This window comes from Pinus tabuliformis, chromosome 1_1 (genome assembly GCF_031772625.1).
Source record: "Pinus tabuliformis cultivar Carrire ecotype Pingquan chromosome 1_1, CPIR1, whole genome shotgun sequence".
Classification (NCBI taxonomy): domain Eukaryota; kingdom Viridiplantae; phylum Streptophyta; class Pinopsida; order Pinales; family Pinaceae; genus Pinus; species Pinus tabuliformis.
In genome coordinates, this window is record NC_142297.1 from 661,804,027 (window position 1) to 661,826,497 (window position 22,471).

The window sequence follows — 22,471 nt, forward strand, 5'->3', positions numbered from 1 at the left end:
AACTTTCAAGTTCATTTTATTTTCAACTTGACTAACCGTCTAACATTCATAAATCCATGAAGTATTACAGTAGCAAGTTTCACCGGCATATGCATTAAGCTTCCACTCCAATTTCTGGCCTCAATATATCTGTCCTTTTACAATTGCTTATACTCTGCAAGCGATATAGAAGTTTCATGTATCGGTATTTCAAATAATACATAAACCTACTTTTCTCCTTACTCTGTATATAATCAACAGTGTAGACTGGTAATACTGTCTGTAGACTGGTAATAGCCTCTGTGGTCATTTAACTTTTCATCAATGAACTCTGTCTTTGTATTTTTTTACTATAAACCGATGTTCCACCAAGACTTCAGGATGGAGATGCAAGTGCTAGGAGATGCATAGGTGACGTGTGGGAGTACCCTCAAATTTTAGAGAAATTTAGGAAGGACAGGACTTCAGGTATATATATATTTAGATATTCAATAATGAAAGCATAAATACATGGATCCATACATAATTGAATTTAATAATGAAATACAATGTACATTGATCCATACTTATCATTCTTACTGATACATACATCATTCATCCATAGTACCATACGCCACGAGATTCAATAATGGAAACATTGATCCATATTCATGATTCATTATTCACCATTTTAGAATTTATATTGATTTAAAAATTAAATTCATCATTTGTCATTCTAGATTTTAAATTGATGTAAAATTAAAATTCATCATTCATCATTTTAGATTTTAAATTGATTTAAAATTAAAATTCGTCATTCATCATTCTAAAATCTAATTAGTGTTGAAGGAAATGTAACTAGGTTCGGTCTTTGTAAATGTACTTTTGATATTTGTACCTATTCAAGAAAAAAATTTGTTATTTTATAATGTGTCAATGAATTTCTTGCTCATTGAAATAGGTCTAGCACTAGTCAAAGTGCTATAGTTGAGTCAAATAGTCAAAAGAAAAACATTGAAGACCTTAAGGGCATGTTACACCTTGTATGATTATGTATTAAGGTCAAGAGAATACCTCCAAGCAAATTCATAAGCCTCCTCCAAGCAATGGCACCATCAAATGAAGCAATCCGAATTATAACAAGCAAGTCAGCCTCAAGTCTTCATGTCGGCCTCTAGTCAGCCTAAAAGGAGGAGACAAACTCCTATATAAGGAGTCATTCGACCTCCTCAAAGAAGCATAATAAGATCTCCGAAATCAGTGAGAAAGAGGACAAGAAAAGGGTGTGGAAAATTCAAGGAAAAGGTCTTCAAGTGTAGCGAAGGAGGAAGAAATACTGAAGCTTTGAAGGACAGTTTTAGGGCTAAAAGACAGTCACACATGCGAAGGAGAGGGTCTTCCTGCTGTCATAGCAGCCCTCTATCACAGTCCCACAAACTTCATTAATTGAGCTAAGAGCATAGGCCAAAAGGGCCTCCAACTCAAGTAAAGAAGCAAGGAAGAATAGCAAAGTTACTAGGGCTATTCTGAAGCCTACTGCAGTCACACATGCGAGGTAACAGAGGGCTGTCCCTGCGGTTAGGACAGCAACAATTCACAGTCACCCATTTATCTTTGTTTGGGGCTAAATCTAGGCCTACAAGGCCTCCTACTCAAGCATAGAAGAAAGACACCCAAGCAAAGGAGAGAAGGGCATACAACACCTAGTGAACCTCCCACACATGCGAGAAACTAGGGCAGCAAAACAGCAGTACAGTCATACACTCATATCTCAAGAAGTACCTCGGTTGATAAAAGAAGAAGTTAACTTGAGCAAGGGATAGAAGAGGAACACCTCATCTAGAAGGCTCACTCAAGGAAGGCCTATCTTTGGACAAGAAACAAAGAAGGAAGGCGAAGTGCAGAGGAGAAAAGTGCTGGAAGGAGAAAGCCTATGTGCCGGGGAACAAAGTGCAGGAAAGAGGAGAGGACTTGACTTTTGCTTGGAGGACATTCTTATCAAGGGTCTAGGGTTTGGCTTGATCAATAGAAGCTTCAATAAGAGATTCACGAAAGGGTTTGGCCCTGGCAGAGAACCAACATCTTGTGTTCTTAAGGAATTTAGACTTCTGTGATCCATAACATTGTCTGGATATCTTCGGCAAAATCACATAATCAATCTTTTGTCGACGCGTTTCGAACCAACCAGTGTGGTTCATCGTCAGGACAAGTTGAAGAACTGATCGGGCTAAGCTTGATTAAATAGAGTGTGCAGAGACTCCAACGGCTAATTTTGACCTGAGGATCAAAGTCAAACCCTTGATTTTTATTAATAGAAGCATATAATTAATTATTATTAGTTAATTGAGTAATAAATATAATGGTCATTATATCATCATATTTATTAAATAACCTATATTTAATATTATCCCCAAATTATTTAAATATAATTAAATAGTATTAAATTACTATTATTCCTAGAATTTAGTTACAATCGGTAAGTGTGTATTAATTTAATAATAAATGTTTAAACCCAAGGGGTCCAAAGGTAAACTAGAATTATGGTCATTAATAAATAAGGTAAATTAAATATAAAGGTCATTAATAAATTAAATCTTCAAATAACCTAAATTTATTATTATTTAGATATAATAAATAGTATTAAATTACTAATATTCTTATAATATAGTTACAATAGGTAACTGTGTAATAATTATTAAAATTCAGGGTCCAAAGGTGAACTAGATCTCCTCTAAAATTAAAACATTTTTATTAATTATGATAAGTTCATACACTAATTATGTTTATTAAATATTCTATATTTACTTAATAATTTTTATCTTATAAATAGTATTCTAGTTAAGTAAATACCATAATTAAAGTACATGTTAATCTAACCTAGTAAGTTATATCCATTAAACAATCAATATTTATTACTAAAATTATTTACTTACAAGGTTTAAAAAAGGTTTATTTTAATTAAATACATATGAATTCAGTTAAAGGAAATAACTAGGTTAAAAAACAATGCAAGGAATCTAATCAAATTTTAAATACCCAGTTGCTGGGTCCCAGCCTTGTCTTCCTAGCCTCCTCATTCCCCTTTGGTTAGGTCTTAGGGTTTCTATCTTCCCTCTCCTCAATTTCTGTTCTTGGCGGGTGTGTCTTGGAATGCAGGAGGTAGTGATTTGGTTTTAGTAGTTTCGGGCCAATTATGGCTTTTATCCTATCCGAGGGGGGTAATTTAAAATTTGATTAGATTCCTTGCAGTGTTTTTTAACCTAGTTATTTCCTTTAACTGAATTCATATGTATTTAATTAAAATAAACCTTTTTTAAACCTTGTAAGTAAATAATTTTAGTAATAAATATTGATTGTTTAATGGATATAACTTACTAGGTTAGATTAACATGTACTTTAATTATGGTATTTACTTAACTAGAATACTATTTATAAGATAAAAATTATTAAGTAAATATAGAATATTTAATAAACATAATTAGTGTATGAACTTATCATAATTAATAAAAATGTTTTAATTTTAGAGGAGATCTAGTTCACCTTTGGACCCTGAATTTTAATAATTATTACACAGTTACCTATTGTAACTATATTATAAGAATAATAGTAATTTAATACTATTTATTATATCTAAATAATAATAAATTTAGGTTATTTGAAGATTTAATTTATTAATGACCTTTATATTTAATTTACCTTATTTATTAATGACCATAATTCTAGTTTACCTTTGGACCCCTTGGGTTTAAACATTTATTATTAAATTAATACACACTTACCGATTGTAACTAAATTCTAGGAATAATAGTAATTTAATACTATTTAATTATATTTAAATAATTTGGGGATAATATTAAATATAGGTTATTTAATAAATATGATGATATAATGACCATTATATTTATTACTCAATTAACTAATAATAATTAATTATATGCTTCTATTAATAAAAATCAAGGGTTTGACTTTGATCCTCAGGTCAAAATTAGCCGTTGCAATATAGCCGTTGGAGTCTTTGCACACTCTATTTAATCAAGCTTAGCCCGATCAGTTCTTCAACTTGTCCTGACGATGAACCACACTGGTTGGTTCGAAACACGTCGACAAAAGATTGATTATGTGATTTTGCCGAAGATATCCAGACAATCTTGTGTTCTTGTTCTTATGTTTTAGTAGAAGTTTGATGAAATACACACACATGCATTAATGAGAAGAAGAAGAAGATTGAGGTAACAAGAAAAGTAAAAAGACTACACAAATTGTTATCAAGTAACGAAGAATCACACCACACCTAATTTTCCCTAGATTCTTCAACAATTAGTACTATGCAAAAACGAATATAGTAGATATTGAAATCTAAAGACTGGGATAGTAAATTGGTATAACTAAAATTCAAAAATAGTAAAGAGTAATGAGTCAAAGTGTCAATGCAAGGTACATAGAGGGCTTGGTGTTTTTGATTAAATTCTAGTTCCATACCTCGCACATGACAAAATCCAATGGAAACGTTGCAATTTTCCCAATCCTGAAAAACTGTTAAATTTGTTGGATTTTGAGAGATCTAAAATTCTACTTTCTCCATTTGACATCCAATGAGGTTAGAAACACTCTCAACCATCTTGAGTTATTTTATGATAATGTTAAACATTCTCCTTTATCTTCCATTTCAATCATTTTACTTTAAGAATCTAACATTATCATTAATTACATAGCATAGGAGGGCCTAGGGTTGAATATTAAGCTTCCCACTCATAAATCATTGTTTTCAAGCAAAATTATGAAGGCCTTTATCCCTTTCTGAGGGGAACGCTCACAAACACCCGTTTTGGGGAAACATGTCCCCCACATTGGAAAACATTTCCCCTTGTGTATCCACATATCTCTTTCACATCTCCCCAAAAAAGAGATGGGGAAAAGTTTCCTTGAGCGTGAGGTACATGCACCCCTCTAAAGGGACGCATCCTCGTGGAACACTGCTATAAACATCAATTTGAAACAGAAAGACCTTGTTGTGGAGCATCTTTCGTTAAGTTGGTGACCCATCCAAAAATAATGTGTATTTAATTTAAATATTTATGATAGCACTTTCTCTTGAGCATTTACAAGATTTCCCTCTTTGCAAAATGCAATGTAAATTCTGTTCTTTCATTGTATTGGAGTCTAGTCTGCCGGTTCCTGTGCTAATTATGGTGGTTATTCTAGAATGTTCATTCCTAATTTTCTCTCGTCCCATATTCAACAATGAGCATCCAAACATCGAAACTACTTTTCTAATGGGCGAACTGCTTTTCAATAAAAATGTAATGAGTTTCTAGATGAAACTATTCAGAATTTTACCAAATTCTATTTGGCTTGTTCATCAACAGTGTACTTGATTATAAGGCTTGATATATTTTGATGGCTGTTTGAATAAATGCAGGTAGCACAAGAAGATCCACGGAGGTTCCGTATTGAGCTGACATATAGCCGCGGTGCAGGTCTCAGTCCTCTCGAGGTATATCTTTTGGATACGATTCAATTTCAAGGTTTCTAATATAGAAATGATCGTGCACAGGAACTCGTTTATGACGCTGCACAATGACTACTTTTATTACATATATTGTTGCTAGGATACTGTTCCTTTTCTAATTGGATGCATAAATATATATATGCTGACAGGCTTCACCACGTTATCGAGATCATACCCTTCCTATTATGGGTCCAGAGAGATTGCAGGAAGCAGACTCTTGTCTAACACTTGACAGGCTAGAAAATATGATGCGTCCCTTTGCAATGCCAGCAGAAGACTTCCCTCCTGCAGCGACTCCACAATCTTTTTCAGGCTTGTTTACAAAGAGTGGTGGAGTTTTAGAACGTATTGTCAATCTGTGGCCCTTCCATAAGCAGGCCAATGGAAAAGCATCATAAAACATTAGTTGAAATGCAACATTTATTTTTTCCTGGATTTTACTGCCTTTGATATTGTTCAATCTATTCGTTTCAGATTACTTCCCAGTATCCCACTGAAAAGCCAGAACAAGTTGTGGCCCAAAGCTTGACTCATACTCGCTATGACCTGATTTTAAAATGTAACTCGATGAGGTTGTACAATGTAAACCCATGTCTATCGGCCATTTTGTAATATAGCTGTGTTTTAAGAGGTCGCGCAATGTAGACCCATGTTTTTTGGCCATTTTCTATTAGAACTGTGTTTCAACATTCTATCTGTTTGGATTCGACTTTTGATTTTATTTTGATTTTGAGCTGTGAGGCTCAGAGACCATAAGTTGTCAGGCACCCACATTGCCCCATCGATCGAGAGGTGCACAGAAGTCACTGTGGAGATATCCTGGCCGCTATCAGCAAGATGCCAGAGGAAATGAAGATCTTTTGCCAAATGGAATTTTTTCTAGCTTCTATTGCTGTCTATGCTTTAAGTTTGGACTTTCACAGTGATATAAGCAATCTAACAAATTGACCCTACAAAAAACATTAATATGTAGAATTAATTCAAAGCTGAAACAAATTCTGCCACTACAAAAAACATTAATATGTAGAATTAATTCGAAAGCTGAGTCAATTATCTGTAGGGCTTTGAATTATTAGCATTGACCAGGTGAAGAGAAATCTGATGAGGAATGTTGACATGCCTCGTGCATTTCTATGACATAAAAAAAACTCTATTAAAAATTGGGTTGCTTAATTCATAAACAAATTGGCAATTAGTTTAGGTTCGCCTACTCATCTTTCAATCGACTATTCTATGCGAGTCTACTGACATATTTAATCTATTTCCCCTTTAGAAATAAATTTGTGAAGGTGGCTGGTCTCTTTTTCACCGTTATTGTTAAATCTACCAGCCATGGAAAAAGTGTGTATTTTTTTCTGTTCATAGACTAATGACAGTGATTTGATTTGATACTCTAGTTGAGGTTTATATGCTGTGCCGACAATATTATGCTTTTTATGTTGAGTTGTGCATTTATGCTTTTTATGATGAATTGTGCATTGGGTACATGGTGAGATACTTATGAAATTGAACTATTTTTCACATGTAAATGAAATCTTATTTATTTGTTTTAAAGTTATTTAATTTAATAATCTTAATTATAATGAAAAATTTAGAATTGTTATTAAAAAAACTTATGATGAAGAATTAGAAATCCAGTGTATGTCATTTATCTGTTTTTGTATTTTAAATTATAAATATTAATTAATTCTAATTATTTTAATTTACATATTAAAATAATTATTTTTAAAAATAGGTTAATATGGTTGGTTAATTTTATTTATTAACTGTAGATTATTTTTTTCCTTTTAAATCTCAGATTAATTGTTTATATGTTTTTTTATTTGTAATAATATTACAATAAATCCTTGGCCTTTTTTATTTATATATTTACAAATCCTTGTGCTTCTATCTACCGTTTTTTAAGGAAGTTTGTAACAATAATATAAATATATTTTACAATGCCTGTTTTATGAAATTAGTTTGATATAATTTATTTTTATTTATATATTTACAAATCTTTGTGCTTCTATCTACCGTTTTTTAAGGAAGTTTGTAACAATAATATAAATATATTTTACAATGCCTGTTTTGTGAAATTAGTTTGATATAATTTATTTTTAATGAAACAAATGAGAATAAAAACTAACTTTAGTTATTATATGTATATATGTTATTATACGTATATATGTTATAGATGGTTTGTTATTTTATTATTTTTTTTATTTTTGAAAGTATAAGTCCATATAATAACAACAAATACAAAAATGAAAAAACTACTTCCAACTTATAATATGAAACTTATGTATTTTATTGCATTAATATCATTCCTAATTTTATAATAATGTTAAATGTGAATATGCTAATGCCTTTCCCAAAAAAAATATCTTTTTAATATATGATCTCAAACATCATTATTAGGATGTGATATATTTACTCAAATATATAAAAATATATAAGGGTTACCTTGTTGAATAGTTGGGAAGAAAAAATAGAATACTTATCACCAAGCCTCCAATTTGCCAACTTTTGATATTTCTTATATTGTTTTATGTAGTTATATTTATGGTCCAATTCATAAATTTATTGTGGTAGCAATTTACTATATCTATTCTATTTAGAAATTTAATTAGTGTGAAACTTTTGGAGTTGAAGTGCAATCAAAGATGAAAAGATAAAAGATTTGGAGTTTGAATAATATTATCGTTTTTTTAAAGAAATGGTTGAAACCTAATTAGACTATAGGAAAGATACAACATTATGTAAAAATAAAATAATATTTTATTACATGCAATCTCCATTAAGATGGGGTCTAATTACAATAATAATAATAATAATTTAATATCATTTAATTATGTATATCCTCTAATAAGCTATGACCTAATTATATCTCAATCATCACTGTGTTTTATATTATATAACTTTGTAATAACTACAATATGCTAAACTTACAACAATAAAATGAGAATTGGGAAAAATGCTACATGTTACAATAATGTGAAATATATATGTGGTTTAATTACAGTAATAATAATAATTTAATATCATTTAATTACGTATATTCTTTAATAAGCTATGACCTAATTATATCTCAATCATCACTCTGTTTTATATTATATAACTTTGTAATAACTACAATATGCTAAACTTACAACAATAAAATGAGAATTGGGAAAATGCTGCATGTTACAATAATGTGAAATATATATGGGGCAACCCATTTAGATAAGAGAATTATTGTTTTCTACCTAGTAAGGAAAAGACAATTATATATGTATTCTTCTTGCAAATTGTTTTTAGTAATCTAATAACAAAATTTTATTCCTCTTATATGGATAAATTTCTTCAATAGAAAATATCATATATGTATATATATGATTTCAAAAATAATAAGTACTAATTATTATTTGATTGTGCCATATATATTTTCAACTATATCCATTTTTCCTTAATTGATTTTGCTTACCAATATTGGATGACATGTTGGAAACACTTTTTTTTCAATAATTCATCTATGATATATTTTTTGTTTTTGTTTTATTTGTGACAATATTACAAGGAAACCTTGTGCATTGGGAATTATTTGTCCATAGTAAGAGATAAAAATTTCTCAACATTTAGTTCATAATATGTTTTGCTTTTAGGTATAGTTGGACATGGTTTATTTTGAACTTAATTTGGCTTATATCTAATTAAAATTAATAGGGCATTTGCTTCAAAAACTTATGTCATATATTTCCATTCCAAAACCACCATAAAATATGCACAATTCACATAATAGATATCGCCAACAAATTAATTAAATTTTCAATATAAACCTAGAAATTAAATAGTTGTTGCAACTCTAACAATATTTTATTAATGAAAATTTTGGAAGGAAAATTACATAAATATCTGAAGCAAAACCTTGGTAGATTCCTAGAAGTACTTTCCCTGAACTCCTTGACTATCAGGCCCTGAATATTTCGGCCTCTGTAGAGATACTAGTTCAGCCTTTGTTAAGCACAACAACTCGACCCACTTGCTAGATGGATAAGATAACTCCTTGCTTGACTACTTCAAACTCCCTGTAAGATCAATGATCAGTTAGGGTGGCTTTACAACCACCAAAACTGATTGCCACTAGGCAGGGTGTATATTTCAACACCAGAACCGGGAAACACCGAGGGTTTCTCCCTTGCACTGCAAGCTACTAGAGCTCTTGGAATCATTATCAAAATATCAGATCTCAATCATATCTTCAATGATCTCTTAGATTTCTTAAATTTCCCACATCCAAATACCATGGGCCAAATACCATGAGTCGTTGAAATATCATGGGTTGTTGAGAAACCAAGTGTAATAAGATTAAGCTTGATTTCTCTATCTTGATAATTACTTGTGAATGTAAAATATTTTCTTATTATTTCTTATGTGTACTTCATCAAGAACTATACAAATGTTCAAACTTTCAAGAAAAAAATAAAAGAGACGAGACAACAAAATTAGGCTCCAAGCCAACGCAAAACCCTACAAGAGGGAAAACCCAACAACAATCCTTCTCTTATAGAATCAAATCAAAATGAGATATCCAAGACCAAGACCATAACTACCACCAAAACTCCAAGTCCAACCCTCCAAGTCATCCAAACTCAGAGTCAACATAGGTAAAACTAGTCAACTCCCTTAAATTTATTAATTTTAGGGCTACATTGTTCTCTATTGTAGATATTTGCATTTTTTTAAAACTTCAACAATTTACACATTACAATCACCCCATATCATCATAAACAATTTATAGAGAGAAAAATAACATCAACAATGCAACAGAACAATAAGGAACAATAGAAGAAAAGCATACACAATAGAGACACTAGGATTTAGGTTAGAGACTAGGGAAAAACCCCACAAGGGGAAAACCCAAAAATCAATTATTCTTCTTCTTCTCATGAATTCATCAAATGTTCAACTAAGATACAAAGTACATTAATAATGAGACATGAGTCTTTCAAAATTTATCACATTAGGCCTCTAGGGAAAAACCTGGATCATACAAGATCCTCATAAGATGGCAACATACATAATTGTCAAGTAGGCATTTACATGTCTTCCATAAGACCTCTAATAGGTCTCCTAATGATCAACAGATGTAACCATAGATGTTTCCTTCATATCGTTGTCATATGAGCATACATGTTAGTCTCATGAAGCATACATGATAATGCCATAGGAGTAGGTGTCATTGTTAAGTGACAATGTCATATCTCTTCCATGCATCACAGTCATATCATTGTCATACACCACTGTCATATCATGCCATTTGTCATTGTCATATCATGATGCCATTTGTCACTGTCATATCATTGCCATTCCTCACTGTCATAGTGTCACATATTACTAAGGAAATGAACATTGTCATATATCACTGAGGGTAAGAACCCCACCACACATTATTGAAGATAACTCTGTCATACATCACATACATCATTGAAGATAATAATGCAACCATACATCACAGAATATTAGGAACATTGCCATACATTTCTACCATAAGCTCAATGTTATACATTTATAGGGACATTGTTGTACATCATTGTTATAGTCATTGCCATACATGTTTGCCATAGGCTTAATTCCATACATCATTTTATAGATACACTTACTATCCATCAACATAGAAGAAGCAATTACATACCTTTTGGGATCACCAACTTGCTACCCTAGATCACCACAGTTCTTAGAACACATATGAGGAAATCGACCCTCTGATTAGCACTCATGTAATGCTACACATCAGCTCACAATGCGGCCTCAAAAACTCCAATCATTACGCTAATCAGTAAGGTGTCTTGGCTCTTATTTACAAGATTGTTTCCAAGTTTATAAAACCTCAGTTTTGTACCTAATTAGGGATCGACCCTCCTAATGCATGCATAGAAACTGTGGACCTAGTTAGGGCATGTCAACCTCAAATCAAGGCCTCAAAGCCACCTCATTTCCTATTCTACCCTATCTCCTTAACCCTCGTCCTCCTACGCTATGTTTCTAGGACAATCAACCCCTTTGTTTCGAAGCATATGACCTTTGTCCAAACTTGAACATAGGCTCGACCTTAGAGAAGTATCAGTGGCCTCGGAAAAGAAAACCAACCTCTCACTCATGCCTAGAAAACTCCTTAGAAACTCGGCTAGCCTTGTCCAAACTAAACATAGAAAGGGAGATCAAATTTTGAGTAGACATTGAACCTGCTTCACACCGCACCAAAATCCCATCAATTGATCAATAACTCAGGACTAACACGTCTGGAAGATTGATTTCAAAGTTTTCATTCATTATTAGTATATATGTAATTTGGCAATCAAAGAATTGATCAAATAATTGATTTCATTGATTAATTTAGTAAATTTCTCCCAATCGAGCAACACCTTGATATAAAGGTCTAACTTCTCTAAATATTTAAATTGTATCAAGAAGATATAATATATATATAAATAACAGCCCAAAGGTTTGGCTCTAAAGACTAATAAAAAGGAGGTAAGGTTTCTCCATAAAAAATAAAATGGTTTTCTCAATCCTATCATGAACTTCCATATTTCTTGAGTATCCCAAAGCCCAAAACTAAACGCTTGTTACTTCCATAAAAGGTTCTAAAGAACTAATATAAAGGTAAGAAGGTGAGCCAAGAAGATGCATCTCTTAACACACAAAATGGGTAAGGAGCGGTCGTCCCTCCTTCACTTGGAATTAGCTTCCTCTAAGTTGTAGCTATCTTAGAGTTCCTCTCCAAAGATTATTTCCATACGATGGTGTGTGGAATGAGCTCAAGGCTTGTTTATTTATACAAATTGATGGAGGAGACAAGGGGTTGTTGAAATATGTAATTAGGTTCAACATTCATAATATTCTATGTACTATTGATTTTATGTATTTGATGTAAAGAGAAAAGAAAATTATTATTTTTATTTTTATTTTTATGGCATGGGTTTCATGCTCAACATCAATTTATATGCTCAAGGTCAATTTAATTTTAGGCCAAACACCAATTGTGTGCTTGAAGGGTTTGTCAGAGTCAAGATGTCAAAATAGCCATTATATTATGTAATAGACCCCATTGGTCATATTGTAACAAGTCAAAAGAATTTATTTGAGTCAAAATTGTGTCAAAAGTCCCTCCAAGACCAAGTTGTCCTCATGAAGGGTAATTCGACCTCCTTAAAAGCCTATATATAAGAAGAAATCAACCTCATTTGAAGAGAATTAACCAAAAACAATCAATCTCAAGAAGAAAAGAAAAGGAGCGAAGAACAAGAGAATACAAAGAGATAACAAGAAGAACCAAAATAAGAAAATTTCTCCATCATTCTCTCTCACACGTGCAAGGATTTAGGGCATTATTTTGTTGCAGCAAGATCAAAATTATAGTCATCATAAAAGGTTGAAGTTTGGGTTGAAAAAGATCAAGTTTGGAAGCTAAGTTACCAAGGAAGAAGAAGCTCTCTAAGCGAAGGAAGAAGGAGACTTATTTCACCATATTTCAGCCACACGTGTGGATTAGTGCTTATGCAGTATGGCCAGAATCTGTAGTCAAGAAGTTGCAGGTCCTAACTTGTGATTAAGAGGGTTGAATTTGCAGCAGTTTGACTTGGGTTGACTTTTTGAAAGATAAGCTCATCTAAATGAAGGTCGACTTGGCCTTGGAGGGGTCTTTGTCTTGGGTCTAAAGATCTTGGAATTCATCATTTGAATATTCAATAAGAAGAGAAGAATTCTTGTGGGTTTTCCTCTCTAGAAGAGGTTTTGGCCCCGCTAGTACAAATGGGGCCAAAATCTGACGGATATTAGTTGGATATGAGAATTTTTTTGTGTTGGCTATTGGACACATCGACGTTCATCCAATCGTCATTGGAAACATGTTGAATAGTCGATAGTTTAATAACCGTTGGATATTTGGCGTTAAAATGTTGATTATTCAACACATAAAAAGGCATTAAAAATTGACGTTTAGAAATCAGTTTTGCGACCCTAAAAATCGTTGGATATTCAACGGCCTGAACGTCGCATATTTGGCAAGTCTTGCGCCAGCCCACAGTCAGATATACGACACCTAGGTTATTTTTTATGACGGGAAAAACCAACGTTTAGGCATCAGGTAATCGACAGTATAGGTAAATTATGCGACAAGTGTGTTATCGCTTTGACGTTCACATGCCAGTAAGGCATCGGATATGCAACAAACGAGAGTTCTGTCCGACAGAAAAAAATAATGTTTAGGAGTCGGGTAATCGAAGGTATATGTAAATTGTGCAACAGGAGTGTTATCGCTCTGACACCCACATGTCGTTGGTAACGTGCCAAATATGCGATGGACGAGTGTTTTTTCCGACGGGAGTGTTAAAATACCAACGCTTCTTTTCGTTTATTAGTGCGTCAATTATCCAATGAGTACTCCGACCTATAGTCGTCAAATATTCGACGACTAGCCTTTACCATTGCATATTCTATGGAGGTCTGTGTTAAAAAAATATATAATATTGTCTTGGCATCAATTATTTATACATAAGAAACTATATGTTACTCGTAGTTTGTGGAGCCCCTATAAGATATAGCCATCATGGATCTTTAACATGATATCCATTGTTATTTTATTTTTGGATCAAAACTTCAAACCTATGCAGAGGTTCAGGGGAACCCCTCTTGTGAAGAAACTACGAGAGAGGAGTACAACTACTTAATGGAGATCAACCAATGGGAATTGGCACCTCTTTCTACAGATAGGTCTACCATGACTAATATGGTATTCTTTTCATTGTTTCTTTGTTTTGATACCATCCAAGATGATTATATGATCAATTTGATTCATTCCATAAATGTTAGTGACATTTTTGACATATTTTAGATGATTAGTTGCAAGGAGGTTCCCACTTCTTTTCTTTAGAGAATTAATTTAGAGGATGGCAATGATACAACATTAGTGTACTCTACCAAATATAAATAGTTGATTAGGATTATTTTATAACCTGCACATTCTATAAAAATCATCTCCTACGTAGTTGGAGCACTTTATAGATACATGCATGAGCAATATGAGCTAAACTAGAAAGAAGCTAAGACAATTCTTAGACATGTGACTACAAGTTATGGTTACACTATGCAGTAGGGTCTTCCTTGGATATTGTTGGTTACGATGATTCATGTTAGGATAGTGATAGAACATATTGCAAATCCACATTAAGATATGTTCTCTACCTTGGTTTCAATCCCATGTGTTGGTCAAGCAAGAAGCATACAACTACTACTCTTTCATTAGTAGAGGAAGACTATAGGGGTGTAATGAACATTTTTATTCAAGCCATTGCTTCTAAGACATTTTGGTAGATATTAGTGTACAAGTTCAACTTCCTATAGTGATATGATGTGTTAACCAAAATACACTCAAGTTTTATAGAGATTGATTTTAGAGACAACAAACGCATAACATTAAGGTTCACATGCACTACATCAGAGAGAAGATGAATAAATGAGTAATTGATATGAAGTATTTCCATTCTTTTGAGTATTATATAGACATATTCACCAATATTTTCATGCAACAAAGATTCACATCTTTGTGGGAGCTCTTAGGAGTGAAGGACACAGGTTCTTAGTAGTTGAACTTTTTGATAGAAGCACTCTTATTTTGAGTGGGGGGTTATTCCCACTAGATTTTTCCTCCTTACCTAACATTATATTTTATTTATGTTGTATATTAGTACCTAATATGGTTGAAAATTTCTGAGGCTCGTTAACTAGGATACTCCTTAATTGTGCTTGGGGGGGGGGGGGGTCGTTGGCATCATTTTGACTACCATCAAGCTCATCAAATTTGGCCTACAATCGTAAATATTTCGGTCTTCTATTGCATGGTATATCTACAAGTGCGAAGAAGCTTAAGAAGGTTATTTTGGCTGCAGTTTGGTTCTCCTCGAGGGTTCGTTGATACAATGACTTAGATTGCTTATATATCTTTTGTGTTAATACTCTGGCCGAGAATTGTAGAGAGTTTCGATCTCCCTTTTGTGATCACTTCTGAAGTTGATCGAGTACATTTTATGGGAAGTTACTTGGTTATTACTTTGGTGACTTCAACCCTCCTTGAAAGTGACTTTAGGAAGTCAATTCATCCCTCTTATTCAGGTTTTTCTTGGTGGACAAAAGTGACATTTCAGCGAGCAAATATGAAGTCAACCAACAAATATAAAGTCAGCCTAGGGAGGCCTAGTCAAGCCCTTGGAAGACTATATAAAGAGGAAGACTTCGACCTCCTAGAAGAGGTTGCCAAAAAGAATGAAATATCATAATATGTATTTATTGTAGGATCATTGTGAGATGGTCACAAACCTTAGAGAGTGAACCTTATAGATAGAGCTACAACATGCGAGCCTCAAACCATAAGTGCGAACCATATTATTCAGGAGCTACACGACATGAGAGAAAAGCCAGAAATAAGTGTGAACCATAGTTTAAATGCAAACTATGACTAATCATAGATAAACACTATGCCAATAATGGAAATTAGAGAATAAACACTTCAATAAAACCCTATGTGTTGATCAAGAGGTCCCTAGGAGATTGTATTTTATGATTGAGTCAACATGGATCAAACAGAGACAGAAATGACTTCACATAGATTAATTTGATTCATTAAGTGAAATGGATACAAGTCTTGGACATCGAATGAACATTTTTATTCAAGCCATTTCTTCTAAGATGTTTTGGTAGATATTAGTGTACAAGTTCAACTTCCTATAGTGATATGATGTGTTAACCAAAATACACTCAAGTTTTATAGAGACTGATTTTAGAGACAACAAACCAAGAACGTTAAGGTTCACATGCACTACATCAGAGAGAATATGAATAAATGAGTATTTGATAGGAAGTATTCCCATTCTTTTGAGTATTATATAGATATCTTCACCAATATTTTCATGCAACAAAGATTCACATCTTTGAGGGAGCTCTTAGGAGTGAAGGACACAGGTTCTTAGTAGTTGAACTTTTTGAGTGAAGCACTCTTATTTTGAGTGGGGGGTTATTCCCACTAGATTTTTCCTCCTTACCTAACATTATATTTTATTTATGTTGTATATTAGTACCTAATATGGTTGAAAATTTCCAAGACTCATTAACTAGGATACTCCTCAATTGTGCTTGGGGGGGGGGGGGGGGGTGTTGGCATCATTTTGACTACCATCAAGCTCATCAAATTTGCCTACAATCGTAAATATTTCAGTCTTCTATTATAGGGTATATCTACAAGTGCGAAGAAGATTAAGAAGGTTATATTGGTTGCAGTTTGGTTCTCCTCAAGGGCTCATTGATACAATGACTTGGATTTCTTATATAGCTTTTGTGTTAATACTCTGGTCGAGAATTGGAGTTTCACTCTCCCTTTTGTGATCACTTTTGAAGTTGACCGAGTACATTTTCTGGGAAGTTAGTTGGTTATTACATTGGTGACTTCAACCCTCCTTGAAAGTGACTTTAGGAATTCAATTCTTTCCTCTTATTCAAGTTGTTCTTGGTGGAAAAAAGTGGCATTTCGGCCAGCAAATATGAAGTCAGCCCAAAGAGGCCTAGTCAAGCCCTTAGAAGGCTATATAAAGAGGAAGACTTCGACCTCCTAGAAGAGCCTGCCAAAAAGAATGAAATATCACAATATATATTTATTGTAGGATCATTATGAGATGGTCACAAACCTTAGAGAGTGAACCTTAGAAATAGAGCTACAAAGTGTGAGCCTCAAATCATAAGTGCGAACCATACTATTCATGAGCTACAGGACATGAGAGCAAGAGCCAGAAATAAGTGTGAACCATATTGTAAATGTGAAATATGACTAATCATAGATAAACACTACGCCAATAATGGAAATTAGGGAATAAACACTTAAATAAAACTATGAGTTTATCAAGAGGTCCCTATGAGCTTGTATTTTATGATTAAGTCAACAGGGATCAAACAAAGCCAAAAATGAATTCACATAGATAATTTGATTCATTAAGTGAAATGGATACAAGTCTTGGACATCAAATGATCATAAATGTTTGAATACCATGTCAAATGAAACACATAAAGGTACTAGGAATGCAACACATAGACTAACCTTATATTTAATTATTAGGATATTTTACCATTAGCATGGGAATATTTCGCTAACTGGTGGGGCTTATCTACTTTTACTCTCTCTTTCCTATCAACATCAAGGGACTAAATAACATCCTGGTTCTGTGTAAACTCTCATAGGATCTATGTATATAACTATCTATATTTTTTCCCTTGCATCGCCCCTAGGAGCATTTGCTTATTCCAAAATTACCTATTTTGATATTGTTGCTTCATATTTCATTCATGGTACCCAAAGGGTGGTTCCGATCAATCAAATAAGAATCCATTCATGAAAAGGAATTCCACATAATAACATTCTAATACATATGTGGTCATTTTCTAAATCTATATATTTCTTTACAACTTTCCAAGCTTTTGTTTCATCTTTAAGTTCACGCTGAATTTTTTCTATAACATTGATTACAAGCTTAATAAAGAAATCTTTTGAAACCTCTTTGTAATAACCACGAGTTAAAAGTTCATGTAATAAAGTTAATAAAGGAAAAATAAGATCAAGGTCATGGGACATGTATTCCAATTTGAATGGTGGGAAAAGCATCCTAGTGGGTTTCACTTTCGATTCATTAATGACTATGGAAATGGAAAAGGCATTGGCAAAGGAAAGAGGCATTTATTGGAATTTTACTTATTAAAATAAAGGATATTAGGAGAATAGGGAGATGAAACGTCATAGAATTACATGTGAGTAAAATTGAAGGAAACATAGAGGAAATTGAAGAAAATAGAGGCCTCAATAATAAAAGGGCTTTTGAGGATTAGTTCATGACCTTTTTTTAGTTTTGTTTTGGAATTAGTCTTAGAGAGTAGAAGAGCACCAAAAGAAGAAAGAAAGCAAGCAAGCAAAGGAAGCAAGGACCAAGAAAGTAAAGGTTGGATCAAGTGGATTCATTGGGAATACTTGTAGGTAACATGTTGCATGTATGACTTCCTAGCTGGTATCGGCATGCATGGTATATGAATGTGTGTATTTGTTTCATTTTATACCACCAAAATGGGTTTTTCCTGGTTTGACGATGGTTTCAACCTTGCCATGCCTTTTCCAAATAGCCATGGTGTGATGGGGTTCATTCTTGGTTGAGCTTTGGATTTCCATAAGGTTTTGGATCTGGGTGAGGTGGTCTTAGGAAAATCCCAAGGGTTGGGGGTGGAAATGGTTTTATCTCGTAAGCCCTCAACAGATGTGTGGAAATAGGAAAATTCCTCAAGGGATGGTGAATGAATTCTGAGGAATCCAAGCTTGGTTTGGTTTTGTGATCTTGGGGCCGGTTTAGGCAAGATCACAATAGTGTGAGAGTGGATGTGGTTTAAACTATGGATTCCCTTAGTTGTTTATGCATTGGTTTATCCCATGAGATCCCACATTCATGATTGGAATATGCCATGAGGGTGATTGAGTAAAAGAAAGGTTTGGTTTAGCCCAATCTATGGTCAGGTGGTACATGGAAGTCCCTGACTTGGTTGGATTTTGCATATGTTAATAAGAACTAAGTTCCTATTGTATTTCATGAGTAACTATACTTCTTATTATGTGGCTTTGATGGTTGTTCTAACATTGTTATTATTCTGGTTATATGTTGTTTATAAGCATGGATTTATGACAAATTCTAGTCATGGATCGTATCATGTTTTGATTGGTAAATGAATGGCTATTCGATGCATAACCTAACAAATGTTATTGCAGTTATTATGAGAGGGCATTATACCTTCTTAGAGAATCTCAGATAAGTTTTAGACCTCTATGTTTAGATATGCAGTCCTGACCTGTAGATTACATGTTTGCCATGTGATTTACAGAATGATTGTCATGGTTAGATTGGGTCAGGTCAAGTCCTTGATTAAGTTTTGTGTTAGAGGCTTTTTCCATGTGTCATTTACTATTCTGGAAAGTTTCTTCAAGTTATGGGAAATGGTCTGGGGACTAGCCTTGAAAAAGTTCCTCAGATCTCCCCATTGCAGGCATAGAAGTGGGTGAAAAACACTGTAGTCACTCCCTTGTAGGCTTATGCATGTGGTTGGAGGGTTACAGTCAAATTTTTGTAGTGTTGTGCCAGTGTCTGGGAGTCCATGACTTGAAAAAGAGGCTTAACATATATTTTGGGCACTTGGAAGGGTGGTTTAGCCCTTGGGAGTCCTGTAGCACCTGAGGGAAGTCAGTAAGGTTTTGGTTTTCGATTCCACTTTATTAAGGTTATCTAGGAGGTTAAGTCATGTCATAATATCTCTTCCTCTCATGTTTACCCTAGCAGGACAGTGAAACTTGGTAGATATGGGAGGGGTGGTATTAGAGCATGTTGCGCTCTCTTTGGGTAATATCTTACACCACAAATTGGTATCAAAGCTTCCTGGTTCAAACACTTGGACTGGATGGGTGGAATGTGATTATTATGCATGCATGTCAGTGGTGTGCATGCATGATAATGGTTATGGTTTTCATGTACATAATCGGTGTCATACTTTAAGTTATCATGTTTGATGATGATGTGTTGGATGAGATAGAGAAGGAGATGTAGATCATCAGATCGAGGTCGAACATTGGACCTCGGGGTAAGATCAGATCATCATATAGGTTTGTATGTTGGGAATGAAGGTATGTTGGCTAATGGTTTTTATAAGCATTATGGTTATATACATGCCTATCATTATATTGGTTTTGTGGTTACATGCATGATAGATGCTAGTTGTTTAGTGCAGTCATATGTACGTGCGTTGGATAGTCATGAATGGTAGTTAACTTATTGTTGTATGAATTTTGGTCATACACATGATGATTATGGTCATTACATTTAATATCTTGATGTTATTATGTATCGTGCCAATATGGATCGACCTGTGTAGATGGTTATGGTTATGATGCTCAGGTATGAGTCAATATATTTGTGATATTGTGTCATATTAATCCAGACTGACTTGTGTAAATGTGATAGCTTCCGTTGAGATACATTGAGGTACGATTTGATTATGTCACCTAGTTGATTTATCTAACATGTTATGATTATAGGTCGTCGAATTTTTTATTAATTGGATGATATGAGTATGTGTCTATAAGACTACATGAAGGAACAATCTTGTTTTAAGATGATTGAATTAATACAATATGTGTTGAGACAACTAATATGTACTTGAGTGCAAGTGGGTGTTAGCTATAGTATTATGACTAATGATTGTGAGTTGATTTCAGATTTTGACATGGTTGTTAGTCTTGGTAAAGGTTGATTTTAAACTAATAGATATGATGTATTGATCTTTGGAATGTGTGACTGACACGTGTGAGCAGTTGCAGGGAAACATGCTTGGTATTAGCATGACAAGGTAACAAGTTGATTTGTCTATATAACTAACAGTTGGGTGATGTGATAACATATAATAAGACTCAGTTGAAGCAAGGTAAAAGTTAAAATAAAGGAATTGGGTGAGAATTCCTGTGGCTATGTTTGGAAAACACAATTCCAAATGAATGAGTGCTTACATGGATATAGAAAGTCTTCTTAAGCATGATTTTGTTTGACATTATGTGGATATGTGCTATATTCATGAACATGTATTTGATAGGTATAACAACTAGCTTCCAATTATAGATGGATTCGTCAAGGAATTGGAGTCCCTTGAGAGATGATATATGGATGTGTTCAGTTACAAGGAAGCGTGCTTGGCACAACAAGGTAAGGTAATTGGTGTATTGTTATGTTTATTTATGCACTAACAGTTGTGTGTTTATGGTAGTATGATGTAGGGGATTGCATGGAAAAAGAGACTTCCATGAAATCTTTAAGAAGACTCAGGTTGAGCTTTCCCTTGGAAGCATTGGGAACCCATGGGGATTGATTCATGGTCTTTGTTGAGATTTTTGTGCCTTCATTGTTTTGTGATTTGTTTCACTTGATTTTTGGTTTTGATTGTGTTCAATGCATGGCCATGCCACTCTGTTTGTGGTGTTGTATTGTTATTGGTTTTTCATGGTTTTCTTCTTGGTTTCTTTTGGTTCTTGCCTTTTATGTTTTGAGGGTATTGGGATTTGGTTGGGGAAAGAGGAAGTTTAATGGAGCTCGGGGAGAGTTGAATGAAACCTAGCATGTAATGTAAGACTAGGATGAATCTCGATGCATGCGTAAAGGGCAACGAAAGGCTAGAATATGATAGTTAATTGGGTTGGTTGGTCTATTGACGTAGATGGATGATGACAGGACATACATGAGAAAGGTAATAAGGAAAGGTAAAGTAAATGGATTTGAGGCATCAAATGCCTTGGTCAAGTTGGGAACTATTGTTCTCGATGTTGTGCATGAACAAATAGGAGCTCTCTTAACCTTCAACTTATTATATCTAGTAATTATGTTGTGATCATGATTATGTTGATGTCCATACATGTATACATGTATGTGTGTATGTCGTTTTCTAATAGGGTCTTCAAGGATCATGATTGTTTTATGCTAGTGTTTATGTGTGTGTGTGTGTGTGTGTCGTTTTATGATAGGGTCGTCCACGATCATGCTTGTGAAGGAATGAGTTCTTAAGAAGGTGAAAGACATGAAGAGGTTCTTCGTTTATGAGGAATCAAGTGGAAGAGTAGCCTGAAATACCTACAAAATCAGTATCATGTGAATATGAATTGATATTATGTGATTATACTATGTTTATGTTTATGTTATGGTAGACAATGTTGAGGAATACATTAGTTGAATGAAAGTAGTGCAATCCACAACATGTTCGGACAAGCATGGATAGTGGAAAGACATTAGAAGCTAGGTTTCTTGGTAGAGATATTATGGCCTCCAACTGTGCAGTACTATTGTTGTATATATGTTGTACATGTTGTACCTGTGGTTTTGCAAACATGTGGTATATGTTGTGCTATGTACATATGGTGTTGTGTACATATGG

General features: G+C 33.7%; 1 protein-coding gene across 1 annotated transcript in view; it reads left to right on the forward strand.

Annotated features, from left to right (window-relative positions):
* Window positions 1–6,081, forward strand: part of LOC149215131 (inositol hexakisphosphate and diphosphoinositol-pentakisphosphate kinase VIP2-like) — a 280,111-nt gene extending 274,030 nt beyond the window's left edge. The window contains exons 24-25 of the mRNA XM_089392534.1: window positions 5,378–5,452; window positions 5,617–6,081. Coding sequence (XP_089248660.1) covers window positions 5,378–5,452; window positions 5,617–5,865 — 324 coding nt within the window. The 3' untranslated portion in view covers window positions 5,866–6,081. The remainder of the gene's footprint in view (window positions 1–5,377; window positions 5,453–5,616) is intronic.
* Window positions 6,082–22,471: the final 16,390 nt, after the last annotated feature.